Raw genomic sequence first — 27,396 nt, 5'->3', positions numbered from 1 at the left:
GCTGCAGGAAGTAAAATCATTATTTTGATTACTGTGATTTTTTTTCCCACCACTGCTCAGCCAAACATAACGCTATGTAACTCAGTCTAAAGGAGCTTTTTCAGTTCTTATAACCCTGAAGGAGGCCCCTGTCTGCGCTGAAATCGACCATCAAATATCTTAAAAGCCCCTTTTCTGTATTTCTTTAGTTCTAATTCAGGTTAGCTGCTCTCCAGCGCAAGTAATGTAAGAATGTTTTTCCAGCACAGATAATGGGCACTTTAATAAATTTCATGTAATTATCAGCTGTGTAAGAAGGAGACTGCTTTTTAAAATAGAGCAGAACATAAAGAGATGGCCTGACAGTGAAGTTCAGACTTTATTAAGCTTATACCCTTTCCCCTAACACTTGCTAACTTGGGCCTTCACACACAGCAAAGGGATATAGACAGAAAGTTAAGATGCTGAAACAAGATTACAAAAAAGTAAAAGAAAAAAACTAAGCTGCATCTACACAGTTGCTTTTTCCTCTTGCCTCAGGTAACATAATGGCCTTATAATGGGTGAGTAGTTTCTTGGGCTGGTCATAGTAGCTGGGCTTATCAACTTTTCTAGTTGAACCCCTGCCTTTCCATTTTCATCATGAAACACATGACATGTGTAGAGCACAGCTCAAATCGCAACATCTATCTTGTTGGTTTTCCAGCTGTTCTATGCTGTGCTATTAAGTCAGGTTAGCATTCCTACTGCGAGAAGGAAAAAAAGCCCTTGAAGGTATGTAGCTACTGAGGGAGCTCTCCAGTGGGCATGTACTCTCTTTTTCACCAAAGCAGTACTAGGTCCTAATCTCACACCGGTTCCATGGGAAAGCCACACTTATCTATGTGTGTTAGCAGAAGCATGCCCCATTAAATTGCCTTGGATTTAAATGAGTGAAAATATCCCCCTAAACCCTGTCTATAATTGATTAGGGAAGTCGCTGTTATGTTAGAACATAACAGCGAAAGATCTATTAGTGATGTTAAGCAAAACAGAGCCTTTGTATTCTCTGCTTGTGAGCAAAGGCCAGAGTGTCATGCTAGAATAGACTCCAAAAGCACTGTCTTCCATATCAGATCCCAGGCTGGGTTAATAATGTGGGGTCTGAAACCTAATTCTCCTATAACAGCTGGGGCCTCCCATCTTCTCACAATTAAGCAATGCGATTGCACTCCTCCCCAGGCCCCAGCGTATTCATTATTTGATTTGATTATTAGTCTGATTATCTCTGAGCTATTTATAAGTTTAGTTATACTGGAGTTCAGGAAGTTAAATGCAGTCACACAAAATAAATAATAATCATACGAGGGCACAGAAACAGAAGAAGCATGCTTGTGACAAAGATATTGTATCGGCTGTGATTATCACTAACAGTCCTTGTCCTGGTGCCCTCACTATTCTGTAACGTATGGGAAAATAATAAAATACTCCAGTTAGGTCCCAGCATTTATCTTTTAGGTTCAGCAATCTAATCAAATTATATGAATGTGCAATCTCTGTCTTTGCCATTATAGCTGCTTCATTAGTTTTAAGAACATGAACAGAGGATTCATTGAGAAAACGAAAGCATCCATTGCAAGCGCAGCTCACTCACTATGAAGACATTGATCTTACTTGACAGAAAATTGGCTTACTTCGTTTAAATGGTAGGGAAGATTTTCACATCTTTGTTTTTAATTCCTAATTATCTTTAATGGAGCAGGATCCACATGATTTAAAAATAATTACTGTAACAACAAAGAAAATTGTTTGAAACAGCTACAATATGTATTTAGTGGCATAACTCAGTGACTAATGTTGACACAATGGAAACCAAGTATTTATTCAACCCTTCAAATTATAGATGGACTTGTGGAAAAGAATTCTTGGTACACTTTAAGATTTGGAATATAATGGAGACTTGTAGATTTGGAGTACATCAATGGGATGTCTGAAAATGGTTTTCATATGTGAATCAGTGCTGTAGCTCTTAATGCAATGAAAGGCTGACTTGGCATACTTCTACATTCTGCAGTCAATTGGTGGAACGTCAGCTTAGCTTGAAATGTGTGTACTGAACTGACTTGAAAAGTTCAGCACAGCTGGATTTATATTCATAAATGCATTCTTATTTTCCCTGCAAGCGTGATGTTTCAACACTTGGTATTCTTACTTAGTATTCACCTCAGTCATGTCATCATTTAATCTTAATCTGTTTGTTTTTAGTTGCACCGCCCCTTATCGGTTTCTTGAGCCCAGACATGGCGACTGCCACTCTGTCTGGAAGTTGTCCTTTAACAGAAGAAAACCACAGTGTTCCCCTCCAACAGCTTTCGATGTTGGCATGTGTCCATCCTCTGAACATGAATACATGAGCTGCCTTTGTTTCTGTGGCCCTGTATCAGGTTACTAAGCAAGGCTGCACTGTGTGTTTAATAGAAATGTTATGCAGGAAAGGCCATGTGGCAGTCTTGAATATATGCTATGTACATCCGTAATGTGATACTCGTGAGTCCTCCTTAGAGTCACAGTTTGCCTTATTAGGCCGTCGTCTTGTGACTGCAACCAAACTAGCAAAAGAACTTGGAGATGGAAGAGATTCCTATGACTGGTGTCCTGGCTGGATACTGTATACATTACTGTACCTCTGGCTCAAGGATAGGGGCATGATGTACTTGCAGAGTCACAGGCCGTCATGGTTTAAGTGCTTTGCTGAGATGAAATACAGAACCTCAATTTATTATCTTCTGGCAGTAATACATGAGAACATACTCATTGCCTTTAATATCACTGTTTATATGAGACATCATAATTTGTTGCATCAGAAGGATGCTTCTGTTTTGGTCAGAGGGCATTAACAGCTTGGCTGATTGGTTAATTATAATGAGTAAGATTAAAAATGGGACTTTTTAGTCATTGGCTCATTCAGTCAATATGTTTACTTATATATGATATTTTATCCCCTGCCTTAGGACAGTAGTTAGAAAGATGTGCCTTCCTGTTACTCACTTGTAAGTGTTTCACAACAAGAATGAAAGTTTTATTGAATATGAAAAAGCCACACACACACACACACACACACAGCCTTAGAGTCTTAGATTATAGAGGCGTGGCAGTTGTAGTTTTCCAGTCAGTGGATTTTCCATAGAGAACGCGTGCCGGTGGAGAGACTTTTGACTTTATTGCTGGGACTCTGGGGAGCCACTTTGTTGCTGGTTGAGGGCTGTGTGTGTGAGCAGCACGGGTCTGTAGGGGATGAGCATGGGGCTTGGTGTCCATAAATCTTGCCCAGCACCCCTCCTTCTCTGACACCCTAACCCACCCTACCCTTTCACACACACTCAGAGGAGCAGACATTAAGGCCTGGAGGCCTTGCCAGACTTCCCATACATTCCCTTTAGCTTCTCTTAGCTTAACACTGACCTGCAGCACCCTGAACTAATCATAATGGATGTTAGATGACTTGAGGTGTTCACGCCCCCCCCCCCCCCCCCCCCCCCCCGACCTGACAGAATTTTAGGTCACTGAGCTGTGTAAGACCAGAGTAGACCACCCATGATGTAAGACGTTTAAATTACTTTGTGACTCAGTTTGCTCGAAAACACATGTATGATTAAAATCAGGCAATGGAGTAAAAAATAATTTCACTTGTTTTGCTACATAAAAGAAAAAAGAACTTCACTAATGTCACAACCTTGAAAAATATTTTCTCTCTATGCCCAATAAGTTTTAAACTCACAAAAACAAAACAAATGTTTCAAAAAAATTCAAAAGACAAGCTTTGTTTTTTAAAGAATGTCTTTATGACACAGAGAATACTATTCAAGATAGACCTGACAAATGTGTGATCAAATATTAAAACTCCTAACTATATACTATTACCAGAGGGATTTACCTTTTAGGCCATTTACTTGTTGTTGTTAGGCAAACAGATCAAAAGTTTTGAATATTTAACTAGAAAATGGATACTTAACGTTCCAGCCAAACAATTGTGCAGCATTCTTTAAAATCAGCTTGACTTAATCTTATTACTAAGCCAGTCCATCACAGTCAACAGTCAGCCTTATTTATTTTTTATAAATGGTGGAATTGCAAAAAATGTTGGCAGAGAAAACACCATTTTTAAAAAAAATTCTTAATAAAACAGGAATGCGGGAGGACAAAAACAGCTTGGTAAGAATTTTGTGTAGACTCTTTGTGGCTCGTGTTATTTGCTCAATTTGTTTAGTTTATTTGGCTTCAAAATGTGCTTTCTTCATGTAATATATGATGGTCTGGTGATTTTAAAATGATTTATTTGTAGAAGGTAGTCTGTTATCAACAGTAAAACAAGCGGGAATTAATCCCATGAAAGTCACGGTTGATACTGGGAAGTCCCGTGACGCTGTTTATGTGATTTAGCTAGTGTTGTCACTTGCCAACTTGAAATGCTTCCTAGCCATGAAACTCTCCAACAGGAGACTCCACTTTATTACATTAGATTTTATAGCCTTACACCTTTGCAGAACCCAGTGTTTGGCTGTGACTTTAAAGATCCTGTAAAACTCTCCTGAGCATGACTGTGAAGTTGGTGGTGATTGATTTGCTTTTTACTTAATATGCTGTTGTTGTTATCTCTTTACAGCTCCATCGACTGTATCTATAATGCACCAGGTGAGCCGTACTGTTGACAGCATCACCCTCTCCTGGTCCCAGCCCGACCAGCCTAATGGAGTCATCCTAGACTATGAACTGCGGTATTATGAGAAGGTACAGCTCATGCACATTCATTTGAACACACACTCTTTACTCGTACTCATAAAAATGAATTCAATTTCTTTTTTTCCCATTTTAGAATAAATAAATACAGTCACAGGATGCTTGGTTTGATATAAAAAATTCTAATCAGCCAAACACATGGCAGCAACACAGAACATTTAGGCGGAAGTTTAAACCAAACATCAGAATAGGGAAGAAAGTGAATTTAAGTGGCTCTGGATGTGGTGTGGTTGTTGATGCCAGACGGGCTGGTCTGAATTTTTCAGAAACTGCTGATGTACTGGAACTTTCCCACATAACCATCTCTAGGGTTTACAGAGAATGGTCAGAAAAAGAAAGTATCCAGCTCGCTGCAGTTCTCTGGGTTATACTGATGACCGAAGAGAATATCCAAACCTCTTTAAGCTATTGGGAAGGCAGTATCATCTCATTACAGCCAAGGTATGCAGAAGAGCATCTCTGAACGCAAATGTTGAACCTTGAACCATGGGCTATAGCAGAGGAAGACCACACAGGGTGGCACTCCTGTCAGCTAAGAACAGAAAACTGAGGCTACAATTTGCACAAACTCACCAAAACAGGACAATAAAAGATCTGAGAAATGTTGCCTGGTTTGATCAGTCTGAATTTCTGCCAGAATTTGGCATAAATAACATGAAAGCATGGGCCCATCCTGCCTGACATCAAAGGCTTAGGCTGCTGGTGGAGGTGTAATAATATGGGCACATTTCTGTTGCACACTTTAGAACTAACTGAGCGTAGTGTAAATGGCACAGCATGAGTCCAACTAGGTACTAGTAAGGTATATCTAATGAAGTGGCCAGTTAGTGTCATTTGTTAAGCTTTTTTTTGTTTGTTTGTTAATTTAAATTCAGAATGTCTGCCCACAGTAGATCATATAAAGCTTGTAGAAAGAGCTTGTCAAACCCTCTTTCATTTATAGAGAATGAGCAGACGTCACTGGGAAAGGAAGCCATGCTCAGGCCTGCAGTAACAGCCACTGGGGACTGATGCAGACTTGTGGTTAAAACAATGGTACACTGACTGCTGTAAAAATAGTTTTTAAGGGGCAGGCTCCACCAAATAGGCATACTTTCTCACAACAACGCTTGAAGTGAGAAACGTGCATTGATTTGAGCAGAACGTTCACTTAAATACATATAGCCATTCACAGACATAGCACACACACGTATTTGCACACACATAAGCAGCATTTGTCAAGCTTTTGTCTACATGCTGAGCCATTCCACTTTTGAGTATAATTCCTTTTTCTGACACTGCTGGAGAGAGCTGTCAAAACAATCATCTTGACCCCTGCTGTGACTCAGAAGTGTGCGCTGAGCACTGCATTGAAGGGAGCAGTTAAAAGAGTCTCTGCTCTCAAACCTGTCAGCTTTCGGGAGAGGAAGAGCGTGGTGGTGAAATACAACTCTGATCATCACAACGTATGGCTCAAAGAAGCCGACTGACCTAGAACTGCCACCAACTCTACCTTCTTAACTGCGGCTGTTGGAGCACTTTCAGTCATGCTTCTTCATTAAGCACTGCATTATTTTTGTGGTAGCAAATGATTGATATTAGTTCTCTTGAGGTTACCTTGAATTTAAAAGAAATGTAGAGAAGTCAGGAAATTTATCAGTGTTTTTTTTCCTCTGCACTGTTCCAGCTCCAAACATAGCAGGTACAATGTGATTAATATACACACAGTTTAAAACAACACAGCGTGATGAATGAAGATAAGAAAAATATACATATCTATATATATATTAAATTCCTTATAAGTGCTAGATGCTGCGCTTGTCGATACTATTGAATTATTTGTCTCTTCTGGGTTCTACTTTAAGAAGTAGTTCATAATTCTTATAAGACTGTTATTACTAATGTTCCCAAATGTAACATTTTGTTTTCTTTAACATGCTTTTTTCTTGCAGGACCAATCAGAATATAACTCTACCACTATCAGAAGCCAGACCAACACTGCAGTCATCCGCAGCCTCAAGCCAGGAAGCATCTACGTGTTCCAGGTCCGGGCCCGCACCGTAGCTGGGTTTGGACGTTACAGTGGCAAACTGTACTTCCAGACCATGACTGAGGGTGAGAATTCAGCCAATGTTCACCAGAGCACGCAGGGCTGTTATCACCTTTCATGCGTGGCCTGCCGACACACCATGTTGTATAGTATGAATTCAGACAGCTGCTGGAATGCGAAGGAAGCATGTTGTGGTGTAAACAATCCCAATACCCGAAACCATATAAGACAGGCCTTGAAGTCATATTCTTATTTCCATTGTCCTTTTTTCAGCAAGAGCAATCTTAAATATTTTATTCGTATAATAATTACTATCCTCCTTTTCAGCGCTGCAGATTTCTTTCCTTTGTGTTGTTAAACAGATTTCTTTATGAAAAGAAAAAATGTAGCTTTTTTGTTTTTAAGCTTTCAAGTCAAACACAAGGTACTGCGATACCTTATCTTTGTACTGCAATATAACTAAAGACGAAGAACATTTAGAAGACATCAGTGGAATTGTTTAATTTTAGAACCAAGCCTGGGTTTTCCCCCTCTGAACATCATATTTCCTGTGCCTGCGGTGCCGTCTTCAGCCTTTAATACAAATATCCTTGATGCCGTGCTAATGCTACAGGTATCAAACTGTCTCGTACCTGTAAATATTGTGTAAACATAGACTCTAACGTGTGTGTGTGTGTGTGTGTGTGTGTGTGTGTGTGTGTGTGTGTGTGTGTTTGAAAGAAGACTAAAGGAAAAATGACTAGCAAATGAAAAGTTAAACAGAAAAAACAGAAACTACTGTGCTTGTAACTATATTTTTGAAACTGGGGTTTCAAAAGAAAAGCACAGATGCTTTAATTAATTATTAAACTGTATTCACATCAAAGTTTAAAAAACAAATACAATTGTACAGAGAAATTATTACATCAGCGAATTCTCAGCAGAGTTCCAGCAACCTACATCAGCACACTATCAATCACTTGCACTAACTTTATTCTTGATGAATGATTGAAGACTCCAAAGAGTTTATTATATGTTATTAATGATTTAGGCAACACTTCTAGCCCCACACAACTTTGTAAATAATAAAAATAAATAATACAAACATGACGTAGTTGTAAATAACATCTTGGTGGTGAATATTGTTCATTAATAAATGTGGTTTTTTTTCTACTACCACCTACATTACATCGTATTATGAACTATTAACTATTACTAAAAAGCAGTGGGAAACTCACACACCCATTTGTCTGGAAGATTGCAAAGTTGTTTATCATTCGTGGTACTCAAGAAAAGAATCTGGCGCCGTGGCTGTGTGCACATTCAGTAGCTGGTTTCCCATTTTTGGCTGCCTGATCAGTCTGGGTCTCACCCAAACATGCTCTCTCTCACTTCACACACTTTCTGCCAGATGATTTGTCCATATCTGTGGCATCTGAACACATTCACTGTGCTTTGGAAAATGGTGCATGCAACCAGTCAAGATGCCAAAATGCTCATCGGTTCACCGAGCCGTATGTTTGTCTGTCACCCATTGCTCCCTCCATATGCAGTGGCTCAGACGCTTGCCCATATGTTTCAGCTTGTGACTCTGCGTGCGTGGGTGTGTGTATTTTTACATGACACATGTTTATCTGTGTTTATCTATATATCTTTTTTCTTTCTACAGCGGAATACAACACCAGCATTCAGGAGAAGCTGCCTCTCATCATTGGCTCAGCAGCTGCTGGGTTGGTGTTCCTCATCGCGGTGGTTGTCATCATCATCGTCTGTAATCGGTGAGTCAGTTCTGACACAGAGTTTATTAAACTGCTCGCTGATATAATGTCTGAACAGGCCTGCAACATGAGCACTTTTTATTTGTTGAGTTTTTATTAGTAAGCTTATTCGGGGTCATGGCTTCATAAATGTGATTTTGCAGCGATGAAAACAATTTGATTAACATATATTAATTCTTAATAAGTTTCAGTCTCGCAGCAGCAAAAATAATAAAATGTGCTTTAATAATAAAAGTCTGGATCTCTGAAATTAGAGCTCTTTGGATGCTCACACTCAGACGGTGCCAGAGGTTTATAATGCAAGATTAAGAATTCAGTTCTCATTATGGCCGCTTAAATTAAAAGTGTAGCCATCCACCTGTACAGCATTTTAATTCACAGAAGAATGGACAAGATTAATTTTTCAGTGTTCTATAGGAGATCTAACCCTTTTTTTTTTCTTTTTTTACTATGTAGGCAGGCTATTTTGCTTAGACATGTCACTGTCATAGATCGTGATGACATACTGTAGATCAGGGGTGTCAAACTCAAATACACAGTGGGCCAAAATTCAAAACTGGAACAAAGTTGCGGGCTAATGTTAATATTTATTGAAATATATTTATTCCTCCACATATAAGAATGAATCTTTTCTTATGGACTCAAACACGTTTTGCTGAAAAACTGAATATGGAACAAGCAAAGCTTAATACTAAACAATATATATATTAGCTGTATAATACCAGTAGGCCAGCTCTAATAGTAATTTGGTATGGCTTCGCGGGCCAAATGTAATTAGGCTGTGGGCCAAATTTGGCCCGCGGGCCAGAGTTTGACACCTATGCTGTAGATCATACAGTGCAAAAAAAAGGTAAAAAGAATCTGATCTGATGTGCCATATATTAAGTTAAGTCTGTAATACTAAAAACTAGCTCAGTGGCTAAAACTATGATACAGAAACAGAATTTAAAAAATTGCTTTTTCATCTAACCGAAGTATAATCTTGTTAGGGTTTTGTTTGTTTTGTTTTGAGCCAGAACTTAGGGTGGCGCTCTGAGATATCTGGTTATGGTGGTGCGCTTAGTTACAAGTTGGATTCATAAGCAGAAACGATGAAGTGCATACCTACAGTGCTAAGTAACAGATACTCGAGTCTTAGTAACAAAAAACTTGAGCACAAATTTCTTCGTTTTCTGTAGCTGAATTTGGGGATTTTAGCAGTCAATGAGGGATTAACTTGTTTTTGGCGAAAGCCTCAAGTATTTATTGGAAGATCTGTAGGAATTGGCAATACCTGATATTTTTGTATTTATTTATCTGTGAAGAAGACCTCTGTCATGTTCTGTTTGAAGAGTCTCTGTGATGTTACCGATTACTATACAAGCTTATCTAATTGAAAATTGAGATTTATGTGTTTACCAATAACCCCCACCCATGTTATCATTATATGAACTTGGGGAAGGAGGGAGAGACATGCAGATTCATGCAGTTGCCCAACTGTTGTGTACTGGAAAGAAAATCGAATTAGTACGACTGCATAGCTGGATACTTTTCTCTGTACAGCAAAAGGCTTCTCTGCTCACCAAGTCCTGGCTTGCAGCAATCTCCTCAGTTTAGGTAGACCTGGGGGTGTTTGATTTGTTTCTCTCCTCCTCCCTGCTCCTTTTCCTTGAACCAGTGCTAGAGTTCTTTGTCTTTCCCCCAGGAGGCGTGGCTTTGACAGGGCAGATTCAGAATACACAGACAAGCTGCAGCACTACACCAGTGGCCACAGTGAGTAAACCACCACTCCTCTCTGCTTGCGGTCACCATTGTTTCCTCCTCCTGCACCAGACACACCTGTCTCCATGACTACCACGTCACATAGTCATCTCCATGGCTATCACTCAGACCTCATGCTGCCACACACACCTGTCTCCATGGCTACCACCTTGCATGCTGGTGTCCTTGGCTACAGCCCTGCACAGCACCCCATTATTTGCTCGTCCCCCACTTTGTTATTTGGATCTGCTCACTCAGAGCTTGGATTTAACCACATCAAAACCAGTGTTCCAAGTGTGTGCGTGCGTGCGTGTCTGTGTGTGCGTGTCTGTGTGTACTGTGAAACACATTTCATAGTTAACTAAATCCATTGTGCCAGAAATAGGTCAGTCTTTACTCACGTTAAGGCCATTAGCATGCTAATGCACGTGAGTCATTTGTCATTGTTAAAAAATTCAAAAGACTCTGAATGAATGAAATTACTCAATGATTTTCTTCGTTTTCAGGCAGTGCAATATCATAGGGACAATAATGCAGAGATAAATCTGTGAAAAAGGACTGAGTAATTTCACCACTGCTTCATCTAAGATCTTAAAGCTAATCTGTCTCTGTCCTGCATGATTGGAGAAACAGAGATCTGTTTTGAGCTCAAGTTTATGACCTAATCTAAATTTGTTTATTTTATTTTGTAATTACCACTCTGCTTCATCTTTTTTGTGTAAAATCCTCTGTGTGAAGAATTCTAGTTTAGTTCAGTTTCACTGTGCTAGTGAAAGGCGTGGGTATTTCACAGCTATTAACATCAGAAGCCAGTGTGCCTTTGTGCATTCTGTCCTCACACCAGTCACAGTTCAGACTTCTGCCCTTGCTCTTGGTGGTCTTTGCCATCGCATGAAGGTGGTCTGTTAAACAGTGCTACAGCTTGGGAAGAGATTTTAGGGTTTAGTAAATGGGGTGGGGGGTTTCCTGGTAAGATCGTCTCCATCTGTTCGTCTCTGCACCGTGTTTCTTCAGCGTTGTGTGCCAGGTTTTGAGGCAGTCTGCTAGCTCGGCTAGCTCTGCAGTGGACCATTAGTTCAGTATCCATTCAAATAGCCTCTGGCTTGATGTGTAGGTATGAGCTTAATAATCGGATTTAAAACTTGGGATACTTAAGTCCCTGAATGCTTAAAAGCCACCTTAAGCCAATTTACCTGGCACTAGGGCTTAGGATAGCCAATTTATTTCTTGGAGTGGGGCTAAGCAATTCTGATATATGGTCCAGGTTTCTTTCCTGGGTGTTAATGGCACTATGACTCACAGGAGATTATACATATATATTTTAACCTGCCTTATCATAGGACTGGAGGTACCATGTCCTTGCTGCCTGAATAGCCATGCACGATAGCCATGAGGCACTACTTATAACCTCTATTTGTAACTACACTACTGCTTCCATCTTTCAACCTTCATCGCTTGAATGTCACGCCAGAAATCCCATAATTGTACAGGAGTGTGTGAATGCAAGGTGAATTGCTTGTTAATGTGCCTCACTGCATTTGGCTGTCAAGCCACAGCAGTGTAAGCATGACCACAGGAATCAAATATTATAGCTGTACTTTCCTTTTTTACAAGTGACTCCAGGAATGAAGATTTATATTGATCCGTTCACATATGAGGATCCCAATGAGGCTGTGAGGGAGTTTGCGAAGGAGATTGATATATCCTGTGTGAAGATTGAACAGGTCATTGGTGCAGGTAATGGAAAAATCTGACTGAAACGTGGCCAGAATACGACGCAATGTTTGCTGATTTCTAAATAGCAGTTGATGCAAACTTTAATTAAACAATTTTTTCTATGCAACCTCTTTGCAGGGGAGTTTGGGGAGGTGTGCAGTGGCAACCTAAAGCTTCCAGGTAAACGGGAGATGTTTGTGGCGATAAAAACACTGAAGTCTGGCTACACAGAGAAGCAACGGCGAGACTTCTTAAGCGAGGCCAGTATCATGGGCCAGTTTGACCATCCTAATGTGATTCATCTGGAAGGTGTGGTCACCAAGAGCAGTCCCGTTATGATCATCACTGAGTTCATGGAAAATGGATCTCTGGACACTTTCCTCAGAGTAAGTGACTACATGTTTGCATTATTTAGCCTGGGTCTCATCCGTGATAGATTTTTTTTTGTCTCAATATTGCGCCTGTGATTTAGTCTTCTTCTACAAATTTTAATTTATGTGGTCTACATAGTACTAAATGAGATAATTATTGCACTGATTTATGTTTGCTGCTAGTTGCATGGTTAGCCGTATATTAATAATGACAAACTGGCAGTGAGTCAGACTGACTTATGAAACTGAAAGCTCTTTATTGCAGCTGTTTTGCTAACAGTAACATTAACTTCACACACTGACAAGATGAACTGCTTCACTGCTTTGAATCTTAGAGGTCTCAATTCAGGGCTTTTCTTGTGACAAGCCTAAAAACTGATGTGATGGTATTAGCAGAATGAGTTTTTTGACAACAGTGTCTGTTACACTAGACAACTGCTGTTTCCTGCTAACTACCTGTCAAAAACTGACAAGAGGCAATCACCCCTACTATGACAAGAGCATATTATTATCAAGAAAACAAGGTTTTCATTTTTTTTTTTTTTTATTTTAGTTGCTATGCCAAATCACGGAATTAATGCTAATTAGCTTCACTTCAGTAAATTTACCTCCAATGGTTGTTGAAGAAATGCACAGTTGTCAGTTTGAATTTTTTTAGCATCTCCTGATTATTAATGCACTGTTAATTACAGTTTGTGAAGTTCTTCTCAAAATGTAAAATTGCAGCTTTTGCATTTTGTAAGTAGGATGGTTTTCAGATTGCAGTGTTAATATGAAAACATGAATCATTCAGTCATATTAGTTTGCTGGTTATTTAGATGCATCACAACCAAGAATACTAAATGGTATTTGCACATAGACACGTGCACGCAAACGCACACTGACAGTTACACAAGTACTTCTCAAATAATTTGATGTCATTTATGCACTCGTTTAGTCTTAGTTCAAGGAAATATTATTCATAAAATCTCTCCAGTATAGTCAGTGAGTTACAGTGTTAAAATTGTTCTCATCAATCATGCATCTCACACACACTGAATGTGTGTTCACCCCAGCACTAACATTTTTTACTCCGAGTTTCTCTTCAAAGTGAAACCAATAATAAATATAGAAACATTTTAAGGTAGACTGCAGCACTGTCTGTGTGCTTTTCTATTTTTCTTGTCTTTACTTGTGTTTACTCTTTCTACTTAATATGCTGCAATGTGTATGGATGCACATACATATCAGACTATGGATACAAAGACCCTCCCACCAACCACTCCTTGACAAGAAATAAGGATTGCTCCCAAGATTTTTAATTTTCATAATCTTAACCAGAGAAGGATATTAGAATGAGGCAGGCATGCTCTGCCATTTACAACCCCCATAAATAATTAAGATACTTTGCTAGAGTTAAAATGAGATGTCAGATGTTTAAAAATGATACTGGATATGAGATGAGATATCAGACAAACCTTTACCATCTGTCTTGGGATGTGAGTGAAATAAAAATGCATCTTAGACTAGTAGATTTGTATATTTTATATGGATTAATCTAGCCTTATTGCTTAATTTCCATTTTCTCAGTGAACACCAGAACCACTGCCTTTCTTCTTTGTTTCCCATGGTATTTTTGGTTAATTATTAACTACCAGAGAACAGTCTCTATCTCTTTAAATGATATCCTCCAGTTTAGCTTTCCTAGGCCATGACTTAAGAAACAAACATCCAAGCTCCTGTCAGTATACTGCTCAGACTGGTTTCAAAATCTTTCTTTGCATTCTGCCTCTGACCTCTGAGAGGGAAAGGATCGTCTCTTTTTGGAATTTGATCTTGTGGCTCATGGTGTTTGTGTATATTTAGATCTTTGCTAAACATATTTGACAGCACATTGTACTCAAAGCAACAGGGAACGCCTGCAACGCCTCATGGTGACAGTTTATGACAACAGTTGCTGACAGTGTCAAAGCCTCCGAACATGGTTTGTGTCTTCTCTGAGGTGATTGGTGGGCGGTTGTTTAAATGGTCACTGCAGTGAGCTGCCTGCAGGAGGACTGTCTCCCCTGCTGCCTTCTGCAGCAAACCTGCAGCAAGGTAGAGAAAGGAATAGATCGATCAAGGCTGGGGGTTGTGTCTGCAGCTCAATATGAGGTGAGAAAGTACAAAAAATGAAATTCTGTCTCTAATGTGAAACACTGCTTTCATATTAGTCACACTAGACCTTCATTCACAAATTCATGGGTATTACTTCCAGTTAGTCTGACCCCAAAGACTTTGGATGAATCTTTCCAATTAAAGTATATGCAAACATAGCTTTCAGATGAGGTGGCACTGTGTATTTGTGAGAAAAGTTTCATGAATAATGCATTCTGCTTAATTGCTGTGGTAGACAAGGAGGAGCAGCTTGACGTGAGGAGAAGCATCCACTCGGCTAATGAGCAGCAAAGTGTTTGAAAGAAAAATGGGCTAGAGGAATTTGGCTGTGCTCTGGGCCTTGTTTGCCTGCCCTTCCAATTCCACTTCTTAGCCTTTTTGTCTGTTCACACCCGGCTCTGAGCTCCCATGCACCATCCTGTGGAATCTTTTGTTTTCCAGGCAACGTGGTGGGTGGTGGGGAGAGTGCAGGTGTGCACAGTTGGAGTCACAGCTGCACCACTGCTCCAGACGCTCCCCATGTATGGGGTAAAGCCCTAACCAAACCAGGGCGGGGAACAGCTGTAGACTGCCAGCCAGACCTAGCTTAGTCCTGCCCGTCCGTGCTGAGCAGAGTTGGACAAACCCAAACATTGTCTTCCATGTGTTTTGTTAAAGGAAAGCCAATACGTTATAGTAACTTTCTACGCTGACATTATGGGCTCGGGTTTCAGGCAGATCTATACATGTTTTTTTTCTATATATAATCTAACTATATTAAACTAAAGTGTGGATTTGTAGCACATTTTTAGCAGAGTGTGTGGAAGAGTTAAAAGAAAGAAAATGACATTATTAACATTTTCATCTCTGAAAAAAGAATGTTTAAATTGTATGCAACAAAATAAAAGCTCTAAGCATAAAAAATGTGACATTACAACACCACTGCTCTTCATCACCAGTGGTGCTTGAAATGTCACATTTTATTTGGTGCATCAAATAGATAATGCCTATAGTGTATGAGCACAGCACCATGTCCCTTTTGGATGTATTTTTAGGTATAGTCTTTTTGAGTCTCAAGCTGGACACAACATTTTTTTTTAAGTTTAATAAAAAGTTTAAGGCAAGACAGTGAAAGTTTTTTGTTTTTTTTTTAATATTAAACCATGACTGATGATCCCGAAAACACAATTTTTAAACTTGGTTGAGAATTAACAAATCTAAAGATGAATTTGCACTGATGGTCTAACTGTATGCACATATTGTCCTGCTGTGAACCAGAATTTCTCCTCTTTATGAACCCCTCCGTGCAATACGTGGTTGTAATTCAATACATCTCTTTTACAGCAAAACGATGGGCAGTTCACAGTGATCCAGCTTGTTGGTATGCTACGCGGCATCGCCTCGGGCATGAAATACCTTGCCGACATGAATTATGTGCACCGTGACCTTGCTGCCCGAAACATCCTGGTCAACAGCAACCTTGTGTGCAAGGTGTCAGACTTCGGCCTTTCACGCTTCCTCGAGGATGATACGTCGGATCCTACTTACACTAGCGCTTTGGTATGAAAGAATCAAGTCTTCCCTTCACCTAATGAGACACGAGACACACAAGCAGTCAATTAAACTGTGTCTTCTAAATGATTTACATGATTTTGCAAATGACCACGTGGCTTCCATTGGTCTGCTGCTGGCAGAAAGTTTTATAGGTTATTTTAAGGGTTAAGTCAAGCTCTGGCGTGCATACTACAGTGCACTCCCAGACTGCTTTCCCTATCAAGACAAATATCACCCCTTCACCTGTTCTTTACTTCCTCTCTCTCCAGTATTTCATGTACCACACTTTCCTCCCAGGGGTTTTGTTATATCCATCTCCCAGTTTGGATTACCATCAGCATTGTTGCCATGAACAGTGTCTCTCTCCGGAGCCAGGACACTGTGACGGTCAGGTTTCGGTCTTGCGTCTTTTGCTGAGGTTGTGCCCTTTGTGTTCACAGGGAGGGAAGATCCCTATCCGATGGACTGCACCCGAAGCTATCCAGTACAGAAAGTTCACCTCTGCTAGTGATGTGTGGAGCTATGGGATTGTCATGTGGGAAGTCATGTCCTACGGAGAGAGGCCTTACTGGGACATGACTAATCAAGATGTATGTATTTAATTTTTGCTGAAATAATTTTTAAATTGGCTGTTCTTAATTCTTTAGACAAAGTTCCCCTTGAAACATTTTAAATGAGGCCTTACTATGGGTACATTTTGGGTGTCTGAGTTTCATTACAGCCTCAAATTCCTTAGAGAGGCATTTTGCCATCGTATCTGCTTTCCCTTAGCTAAACAGCAGCTTTCACACATGGGCTTTATATGAAAATTTCCCCGCACTCGCCACAGAGACATAATCAGATCATTTGAAATGCACAGCCCTGCTCAGTGGACAATTTCTGCTCTTGACTGGAGCCTCCATTTTCTATCTCCCTCTGGGTAGTGGATGGGAGAGCAAATTATGGGGAGAGAGATAATGAAAATAGTTTCAAATTGAAAGTGAGAACACTAATGTGCTAAGAGGGACTGAGGACCTCAACAGTTATCTTATTAGCAGCTCCAGATAGTGTTTCTGCTCCATCGGGGTCCTCGTTTGGAGGTCTCATGAATGAGATTAATCTGGGTCTGAATGGAGCTTCTTTAATGGTCCTGATAATGAGCAGGGGATTGGGCATCCTTGTCACAAGTGTCCTCTGAGTTGTTTCACTCTGTTAGCCGTGCACCACCTCTGTGTTCTCCCTCGACCAACAACATCCATGGCACACGTCAGACACATATTTAAGGTGGCTTAATGGGGAGAAAGCATTAAATACATTTTAAAGGCCGGAGATTAAGTCACTGTTGGCAGAGTGTAAGGGGAAATGTGAAGTTGTTGGAATAAGGTTTATGTTCCTACTGACCTAACTAGAGTTTCACACCTCTTCAAAATCGGAATTAACATAGTGAGTTCTGTACAAAAATATTCCACATATATTATATATATATGGAATAACTGTAATTAAAAGTAATTTAAATATTTCAGCCATTACTTTGCACACTAATGCACAAAGTAATGGCTGTAGCAGTTCACTGCTTAACGGATGTTTTCATTTAATCAGAAATGAAAGCATCAGCGCCGGGATTTAGTTGTGTTAGATGTGGCTGTGATGAATTTTTACTGTGGATGGAGCATTACTCTATAAAGCTAAGATAATAATAATTAATAACTGTATTTGTAAGGGAAATATTGAGAATTCTTTTTTTAGGCGTGGGATACTACATCGTTAAAAAATTAAATTGATTTAATTTCCCAATAAAAAGCAGCTGCTTCTTATAACTTTTCAAAGTTTTATGAGCCATTATTTTGGCACTCTGAACAAAGATACTTTTCTTTTTCTCTAAGTCTTAGAAATATCACTAAATACATGTAAAGTTTACCAAAAAATAAAAATGTAAATCTTTTTTGTTTTTCCTTTTCCTACCTTACATGATTTTATTTTCAAAAGCACTGCTGCAATTAACAATCTAATAACGTAATGTATCATAATATATTGTCAGATAAACATCCATACTTTCAAATGTAGCCCATGTAATTCAGTATTTTAAACTATCATATTGTTATTTATAATTAAGGAAAGATGTCTTCACATCTTCCAGAATTGGCTCTTAAATCTCTTCTCCCTAAAAATCAGTTTCCTCCTTGTAGAGCCTCATAGCGGCCCTTAGAAATCTTTGTCTCCCCCTGCAGGTCATCAATGCCATTGAGCAGGACTACCGGCTTCCCCCGCCCATGGACTGTCCCAGTGCCCTTCACCAGCTCATGTTGGACTGCTGGCAGAAGGACCGCAACAACCGGCCCAAGTTCAGCCAGATTGTTAACAACCTTGACAAGATGATCCGTAATCCTAACACACTGAAGGCGATGACCCCTTTATCTTCAGGGTGAGTGAAAAACAGATTTTGTCAATGATAGAATATAAGCATCAGAGTCTTTCTCCATAAAAAGACTCTGTCTCTCTAAATTCGTCCTCTTGCTACAGTGTCATCCACAGCACCGTCAACTTTTGTCTCTTGTTTCCCATGGCGCCGAGCGGTTATGTAAATTAAAGCCTTGGTTTGATAGATCAGATCCTTCCCACGAATGCTTCAGGCAAATCCTCGATTGAAGCACTTTCAAAATTTTCAAAACATTTGAAGCGTTTCTGCTCTGGGTGTTAGTTTCCTTTGAGAGCCAGGGTTTACTGATTTCCATTATCCCCGTCTGTAGTTTAGTTTGTGGTGAACTGCAGGACCAAGGGCCAAATTTTCCACATAGACTGAGTGAATATATTGGCTCCCTGAAGCCTATCACTTCATTTGGAAAATACCCTTTATGAGGAATCACTTTGGAAAATATTGGTTCATGGATAAGGCCGGTGGGATTTTTGGAAGTTCCGTCTCAAATTTTGAAAATGTAATGTAATAATTCATCTTTGAATCATACCCAGGTGGTCTAGACTGGCTTTGATGTTCAAGCTGCCATTTTGTATTATCGTTGTTCTTAACGGGCCCTGCTTGTGTCCCCTTCAGTGTTCATCTCCCTCTCCTGGACCGCAGCATCCCAGACTTCTCCAGCTTCAGCACTGTGGATGAGTGGCTGGATGCCATCAAGATGGGCCAGTATAAAGACAGCTTTGCCAATGCGGACTTCACTACATTTGATGTGGTGTCTCAGATGACCATGGAGTAAGTGCTGATGATTGCTGGTATTCTGGATACGATAAGGAAAAAGGGGGAAAAAAAGATCACAAGAAGTGGGTTTGCTGAGTCTCATATATACCTAAAACTTGAACGAGCACCAGACTCTGCCTCTGGCCTGTTCGAAAAGACGCAAGCACTGCATGCAATTAGCAGATTGTAATAATGCAGTTGCAAGGCTGAACCATCGGCACAATAGCTCAGAGCTATAAAATCAGCCTTTATTCTCTGCCATGTGTTCAGCAGGCCTCTCTTTGACCTCACTTTAAAGATTAAGAGGAAACATCAGAATGTGGGGTCGGTTTCATGAAATACTAGGAGAACAATTACCCCAAACATATAAAATAGAATCTTGTTAAGAGTGCCACATGTAGAGAAATTGATTTAAAAAAAATGCTGTCAGTGTATAACAGTATCACATGCCTGACATTGTTTCACAGAAATGTTGAGCTTCAGTTCTTTTGAAGAAAACAGATGGTAATGGGTAATTCAACAACTTTGATTACTGCTGAGACTTAGCAGTAGAAGAAAGAAAACTAATTATTTTATGGATAAGAAACACATTATAAGCAAGCGATATTTGGGGCCGAAGCCTTGAGACAATGTGGGACTGGATATTTCAGCGGGAACTCATGATCTTTGTAACGGATGTTCTCTATGGTAGACTTTAGTGAAAAACATGTTGCGATTTTGGCATTGTATACATTCGATTTAGTGGTGAGAGACAGCCAGAAGACTTCCTTTACAAAAAAACAACTGACGTTCAAGCTTTATTTTTGTTTTATTTCTAACCTCAGTGCATGGACACACAACTGTGTCTTGTCAAAACCATTCATGCTTTCGTTCGATTACTGTCAAACCGTTTTTCATACATGTGTTTTTTTCAGTTGTAATGCTTGTGTCATGTCTTATGCTGTCATATTATACTGTGATATGTGGCGATATGTTGCTACCAATTTCTGACTTTTTTGGCAAATGCCCGTTTGTCTTTTACATGCATATTGTGGGTGGATGGAAAGATTGAAAGATAGATGGAATAATAGGTCGTGAAAGACTGTTTTATAGCCTGTGGTAACGTCAGCCTAACATCTGCTTCTGTCTGTACTTCCAGTGACATCCTGAGGGTTGGTGTGACGTTAGCAGGCCATCAAAAGAAGATCTTGAATAGTGTCCAGATGATGCGGGCACAGATGAACCAGATCCAGTCGGTGGAGGTTTGACCCTCCCAAGTGGAGCAGAGGGAAAAATAAGGCGGTTGGGATGCAGGGCTCTGGGTGCAGAGGATGGAGTTGATGTTTTTTTTTTCTTTTCTTTTTTTTTCCATGTGACAATGTGTCTGGTCTTCCCACCAGACTGCCATTCATCTCCCATTCCCTTTTCCACTTCCCTCCATGCTCCTCCTATCCCCTTACCCTGACTCTCCCTCCATCCTTGGGATCAGCTGTGGAGAGTTAGGAATACAAAAGTCCTTGTGAAGAAGCATCAGACCGCCCACAGCCAAACCACCTTTAGAGCCAGAAACATGGGAGGTTAGACGTGACCAGCAACGCATTTTTTTCAATCTTCCACCTTTTTTCATTGATGTTGTTTTATTTTATTTTATTTCATTTTTTGGTTTGCTTGTTCTGATAATTTTTTAAAGAATTTTTTAAAGAAAAAAAAAAGAAGAAAAACTGAAAAAGGAAAGGAGTTTATCTAAATTTATAGATGATATAAGGTTGAACACTAGATGAACTGAGTAGGAAAGCTACCCTTTAAAAGGGCAACAAAAAAGAACACAAGGAAGAGTTGAGGAGACTGCTCTCGACAAGGCCTGGATTTTGTTTTTTTGTTTTTGTTTTTAATTTTGGACATTGTTCAAAAACACAGAAATTCTCTGTGGTTTTCAGAAAGGCAAGGTGTGGAGGAGACTAGGTGATCCGATGTGTACACCCAACTGTTTCCCCGGGAAAGATGATATAAAAGAGTGAACTAGACAACTTTTGCCACAGACAATGTCAAAACCACTTTCAATCAGACTGATAAACAGTGAAATCAACACTGAAGAAAAAGGAAAAAAAAAAATCTCATTGCAAGTAATTTTCTATATTGTGTGATATTTTGTGATGAAGACTCCCTCTCACCATGCTTCCTCTCACTAAAGAAAATTTAAGTGTTTTTTTTCCTCACAGCCTGCCAAATAGAAGTATTTTGCACCCCAATCATGATCCTGTACTGTACATATCAAATGCACATGACCTGCCATAAAACGATGACTCAGAGATAGCTATTGTAATTAAACAGTTCAGGAGCAGAAGAACTGATTGCAAAGGCGGTGGGCTTGAGTTTATTTTCTTGATTTTTTTTTTTTTAAAGCAAACTGAATACCTGTGTAGTCATACAAAAAGAGACAGGTTATACATTAGAATCCACGTGCATTAAGTCTCTGTTAAAGCTTCCTCACTCATGTTCATCTCCGGTGCTGTGTGTCCGCATGTGCACATGCATAACACATGCACAAAGAAGCAGTCGCTCCCGAAACGTCGGGACTTGTTTGATAGCATGCTGAGTGAGTGGTTAATTTCACAGTGCTTTGATTTGCTGCAATTACTAGAACTCTGTTTGGTAAGAGCTTAGATTTGACACACTTTACAGAGTGTAATGCGTCTGCATTATATTCGGTCTTCTTCTGCCAGTTTTCCTTTTCTAAACAAATTCGTACATTTTTCTTCCTCGCGCACACAATCCGAATCGTGAATGGACTTTTCAGCGAGATGTTGACTGAATGGAAAAACATGCAATGCGTTGTATTAATTTCTCTATTGGTATCAATGAACTGCTATTATTACTTTAAGATTTTTTTTCTGCACTGAGTCTACTGTGTGACTCCAACAAAACACTCTGGATCTTCCATAAATGCTTTGAAATTATTTTTGAATCATGTTGGTGCACAAAACCATGTAGATAAATGGCAATTTCATGTAACAGGCCTTGGCTTTATTTAATAGACAGTATATGCATTTATTTTATGGTTTCCTGTGAAAGGTACTGTCTAATGAGTTCAGAGCACTCAGTCATTGTTTGTGTTGTGGTCAGTAACCCGTTGGAAGGGTTATGGGGGGAAAGATGGAGTGTATAGCAATGCAGTCATTCTCCAGCGATGGTGAATGTTGAATCAGACAGGGGTTTATGTACACAGCCACTAAATGTTATCAGCAGTGGAGAGCTCCCACTGAGCTGCGCTCTGAGACCTGACAGCCAGACATGGATGTCCAGCTGTGAGCCATCGGTCAGATGTGTCTGGTCACAGCGGGGCAGCCGCACCCTGATCACTGCTGCTCTGTCCAGGCACTGATTCCTTCCCCGTCCTCTTGATCACAGACATGCCTGTGGGCCACCTGTCTGCCGCTTCCACTGATCTCCACACAGTCGGCTTCCAACAGTTGTCCGGTTTCATCTCGGCGATTTTAAAAGAATCTACAGCAGCAGGCGAACTGCCACTCATGAGTGGGGCAGTTGTGTCATGTCTTGTCCTAATGCTGCATGCCACTGAGTATGAGAGAAAGATTCCTCGGGACCGGACAATGCTTCCATGTTTGCTTGCACCAAATCCTCAGATGTAGACAGGAGTTCCCAAGACAGCTTTAGCACCAAAGCCCCTCTTAAAGAAAGTGAGAAACCTCAGTTACTGCTCCACTGTTGTTCTACCTTTCATTATCCCTGCCTGTCCAGAGAATTTAAGGCCAACAGTGGATGGTGGGATTTTCATTCTTTTTCTGCCCTACGCTCTGCTTGGTTATTTTCATCTGCGGTACAACACATCGAACAAATATTTCCCTGGAAGCTTTTCATAACATATGAAACTGAAGGAGGAGACTCATGAGCTGTTAAGTCATAGCTGAGAAGTGAGTGAGAAGTGATGCTGTGACCTAAATGCCACTGATGCCAACATGTAGTCTTCTTTTTTTTTTTCCTGAGTTTTGATTATCTTCCCTTTCCATTTCCCAATACTTAACAGCTCATCAGTTTTATTTAGTTGAGGCTGTACGCTCTCATGGTACAGCAAATATGCTGTCGTCAGGAAAAACACTTAAGAAATTAGACTCGAGTATACACAAGGCTGGTGAGGTTTCGCTCCAGCCCCATTAAAGCTCATTCAGATGCTTGTCCTTGGATGCTGCCAAGACTGTGAGTTATTAATCAAGCAATTATCCTTGACGTTAGCTTCAAGGAAGTACCTAAAACAGGGTGGGCGGACATGCCGCAGTGGTGGAATAGTGCTGAAATTATTCAAATTTCTTTTGGTCCATACTGTCTGTACTTCTTGCAGCTTAGAGAATTCTTTTTCTGAAAGTTTGGTTTTATTTTATTTTTCATTTCATATATTGGAGTTTAAATCTTTTGTTTGAATTTGGAGTGTTTGGAAATGCAGCATGAAGTGTCTGCTCTATGTATCTTATGATTCTCGTGGCACAAAAAAAATATTGTTGCAGATCAGAGCAGTGACCAGCGAGCTCGTATGTTCAACTTCTAGGCTATTGAAAAATGTATAGAAAATGAATTAGTGATTCAGCTAGTGCAGTTTTTATGACAGGCATGTTTCTAAAAGAATTTTCACTCAATGTGATTATTCTTTTATTGCCTCTGAAATCAGACTGAATATTTCATTTAAATGAAATTACTTTTCCATTTTTGTAAATGGTTTTCACAGTTCAGAAGTGCAGTAGTATATATCACAATATTCAATCACTTGGAAATTTGATGACTTGTAAATACAGAAGGGTCTTTGTGCTCTTTATTTTATTCACTTACTTATTTTTTCTTTCAGAGCAGTTGCTTTTTACCATTCACCTCCCCCCCAAAAAACAGCATGTATGAGTACCTCAACAGGTGTAGTCTTACCGCAGCAAAAATACGGCATCTACACATGCAGGCTCCAGTTTCCCTTGTTTTCCTCTGGGTAGTAAAGTAGATGCAGTGTGGTGGTGATGCCAGTGATGGTTTCACGCATTTTGTCTCTGCATTTTTCAGAGAAACATCTTGTACTTTCTCCTTTTACATCTGTGAAGAAAAGTAAAACCACTCAGCTCTGTCCTCACCGTGTGCCAATTTTTTGAAGGACGAAGAAAAACCGTTAAGCCTCAGTGTTACAGTTACGTGACCGTGTGCATAAACACGAGCTGTGCCAGCAACTGGGCTGCATATGGACGCCACCTTACTACAGTTTGGTCAGACCTTGAAGTCTAGCTCCTGTTGTGGCAGAAAATGGCTCCTCTTTAATGGCTGCAGACTGAAGTACCAGAGCGCCCTCTACTGCCGTGGTGGTCAATTGTATCTCATTGGGGTGACATTTTCAGGTCCAAGTAGTTTGCGAATGCTGCAGCAGCCAGATTACCAGTGTTTAGGACATTTCAGAAAGCTTCTGCTGATGGACAAATGCTGGCTGCTGCTCAGAGCAGGCCTGAGTCTTTCGCTCAGTTCAACAAGCTTTTCTTCCAGTATGGCATCCTGTCACTTGTGTTGCCTTCTGTTTCTCTCACCCTACCCCAGTCTCTCACTCCACCACTACCACTCTGGCTGTTGGTTAGTGCAGTCAGGGTATCTCTGTGTGCTCCTCTGGTCTGTTAAAGCCTGTATTATAGACCAGTGCTGGTTCAGACCACTGTGACTGATGTGGGAGATCCTGTATTTCTGTATAAATGTATATTGACTGTAACCCTGTGAATGATGTAACAATTTCATTATTTGTAATATTGTCATTGGTTTATTTTCTAAAAATGGAAAGCCCAACTTGACTCTCCTCAATAAAAAAAAAACACAAAGAAAAAAAAACATCTGTAATAAAAAGAAAATGTCGATAAGGTTTTTTTTTTTCATTATTTATTGATTTTAAATATCATCATCATCAGCATTTTTAATGTCTGTTTTACAGTGTTTATCTAAAAATATGTGGTGTCACAAACATGAGTGGATGCTGGCTGTGGCACTGCCAGACAGATAATTACTGGTTAAGTCATTTTTTTAAGGATATTTTTTAAGTTTACATGTAATAAAAATGTGTCTCTGTGGCAATAGTCTAGTCAGCTGGCATTTAATTTAATCAAGTAAAAAGCAGCTACAAATAAATGCTGTAAGTAAATATATATATTTATTTTTATATATATATTATACTTTTTATATTTATATTTTACTTTACTATTATTTTGCAATTTAAAAGAATGTCAAATCACTCAAAACCTAGTCATTTGAAATGCCGAGGATTACTTTTTCCTAGCATTAGATACAATTCTTATTAAAATTAAATAATCTAGAAAAGCAAAATGTGGTATTTTAGGTTAACATTGTGTTTGATACTTATTTGCCTTTCAAAAATTGCCCAATAACATAAATTATTAGAGTAAATGTAAAAAATAAAATAAAAAATAAAAAACAATTTGAAAGCTAAGCCGGGTGACACTTTTGAAAACACCTAAGGCATACTGCCACAAGGAAGCTAGTGCACTGAGGGGGAAAAACAGCCGAAAAGAGCAGGTAAGAAAACTTCAGCTTTCATTTGTTTTTACCCCGATGATATATATATTTTTTAAAGTCATGGCTGACAAACCCAAAGCAAAACCTTAGTAATACATGAGACATTTAGTCATAATGAAAAGGAAAAGCTCAATTAAGCTGTTGCTATGGCTAGCTTGCTTACATTCAACAGCTAACATGGGGTTTGTTTGTGTTCTACATCGTTTTTTAAGTGTACTGCATGGTGGCCCCATCTACCCATGACAGAGCAGGCATGTAGATGGGTGAAAGATTAAAGAAAAAGCTAACAGAAGTTTCTTAGTAAGGGATTGGGCCACAGCATGCTGTCAGGAAATCTTTGTTAAGCCATTGTATTTACAACTTCCTGGAACTTCTAGTGGAGATGCCATTAATCCATTCACACTGCATTATCAGATGAAACAGAAATCTTTAGCATATGATTCACATAATGTTCACAGATCATTCAGGGAATTGGCAATCTGGAAGAGACCACTCTCATCAGGATAAGAGTTTCATCAGAGTACAACAGAGCCCCAGGATGCCCTCACTGTAGGTGCAAAGGATCTTTTTCTCACTCTCTCTTTTTTTTGCTTTAATATTCCACCTGTTAGTGTTTTTAATTCCTTTGAAATACAAGGTTCAAATCATCATAAGCTTCATTTTCCCCTTGTGCATGCAATATTTGGATTTGTGGCAATATTTTTTGCTGGGTTACGCAGCCTAAAAGGACAAAAAAACTGATTCATAAAAAATCATTTATTTGGTTTGGTCTGCTTAGTTGTTGCTTTCTGTTTTTGCTCAATAGAGTGCTGTTTTTATGTTGAGAATTCTAACATTTAAAATGCCTGACTGGGTGTTTTATGAAAAAAGAAAACTGTAAGAGAAGGGTTATTTAACCTTCAGTGGTACAAGTCCTACTCTGATGGGATTTATTTGAGCTCACAATGAGCTATCCTAAAAAGAAAGGGGGAAAAAAGTCCCGCAGGAAATAATTCAAATTCCTACAGTTTAAAAATTAAATCTTCTGTAGTAACTTCACCAATGCTAAAAGCATGGCTAAAGATTTAGTAAATGCTTTCATGTTCAGAAATGTCGCATTGCATACACATCAAAATGGACTTAGTCTCAAAAGCACCTGCAAATCCAGAGATGATTATTTTGGGTCAAATTAAACATTTAAGTTAGCATCACTTCTCTCAGTGTATGCCCGGAGCCTTCCTACTGCACATTGTTCTGTGGTTTTGTGTCAGAAGTGATTTGACCAACAGCGCTGCCATCTCTCCACAGCTCCGTTTCTTGACTGTAGGTCAGGCTCCTTTCACCTTGCTCAGAGAATTTTGAAACCTCATTAGCAGCCGACGCGTGAAAGGCTGGAGACCTCGACCTGACCCGCTGGAGAATGGCGTGTGTGTTAAACGGTTTACCCCATGAGGAGTAGGGGAGAGGTTCAGGAGTTCAGTGGAGGGGGGTACACCCAACCCTTTTCAACTGCTACCCTTGACCACCCATAATTTCTTCCACTTGGTTATACCTTGATGACTCTGGGCCCAGCACAGTCCAGCATTGGAACAAATTGATAGATTTTTTTTTTTCTCTGAGCGGGGAAGAACATACAGTACACTTGCAAAAGTGGGTGCAAAGAAGATTATAGGT

At 39.7% G+C, this 27,396-nt stretch overlaps 1 protein-coding gene across 4 annotated transcripts in view; it reads left to right on the top strand.

The window, feature by feature from the left end:
• The window catches only part of ephb2b (eph receptor B2b), a 125,396-nt gene extending 100,332 nt beyond the window's left edge, over positions 1 to 25,064 (top strand). The window contains exons 6-16 of one of the 4 annotated variants that reach the window (XM_012918198.4): positions 4,622 to 4,746; positions 6,687 to 6,849; positions 8,433 to 8,541; positions 10,229 to 10,293; positions 11,905 to 12,018; positions 12,136 to 12,383; positions 15,828 to 16,043; positions 16,478 to 16,627; positions 18,245 to 18,438; positions 19,066 to 19,221; positions 20,345 to 25,064. In XM_012918198.4, coding sequence (XP_012773652.2) covers positions 4,622 to 4,746; positions 6,687 to 6,849; positions 8,433 to 8,541; positions 10,229 to 10,293; positions 11,905 to 12,018; positions 12,136 to 12,383; positions 15,828 to 16,043; positions 16,478 to 16,627; positions 18,245 to 18,438; positions 19,066 to 19,221; positions 20,345 to 20,453 — 1,649 coding nt within the window. In that variant the 3' untranslated portion in view covers positions 20,454 to 25,064. Of the gene's footprint in view, positions 1 to 4,621; positions 4,747 to 6,686; positions 6,850 to 8,432; positions 8,542 to 10,225; positions 10,294 to 11,895; positions 12,019 to 12,135; positions 12,384 to 15,827; positions 16,044 to 16,477; positions 16,628 to 18,244; positions 18,439 to 19,065; positions 19,222 to 20,344 lie in introns of all 4 variants that reach the window. The other 3 variants (XM_004547451.4, XM_004547452.4, XM_004547450.4) reach the window with 3 other exon arrangements.
• Positions 25,065 to 27,396: the final 2,332 nt, after the last annotated feature.

Source organism: Maylandia zebra, linkage group LG5 (genome assembly GCF_041146795.1).
Source record: "Maylandia zebra isolate NMK-2024a linkage group LG5, Mzebra_GT3a, whole genome shotgun sequence".
Lineage (NCBI taxonomy): Eukaryota > Metazoa > Chordata > Actinopteri > Cichliformes > Cichlidae > Maylandia > Maylandia zebra.
This window is presented reverse-complemented; position numbering and strand designations above follow the sequence as displayed.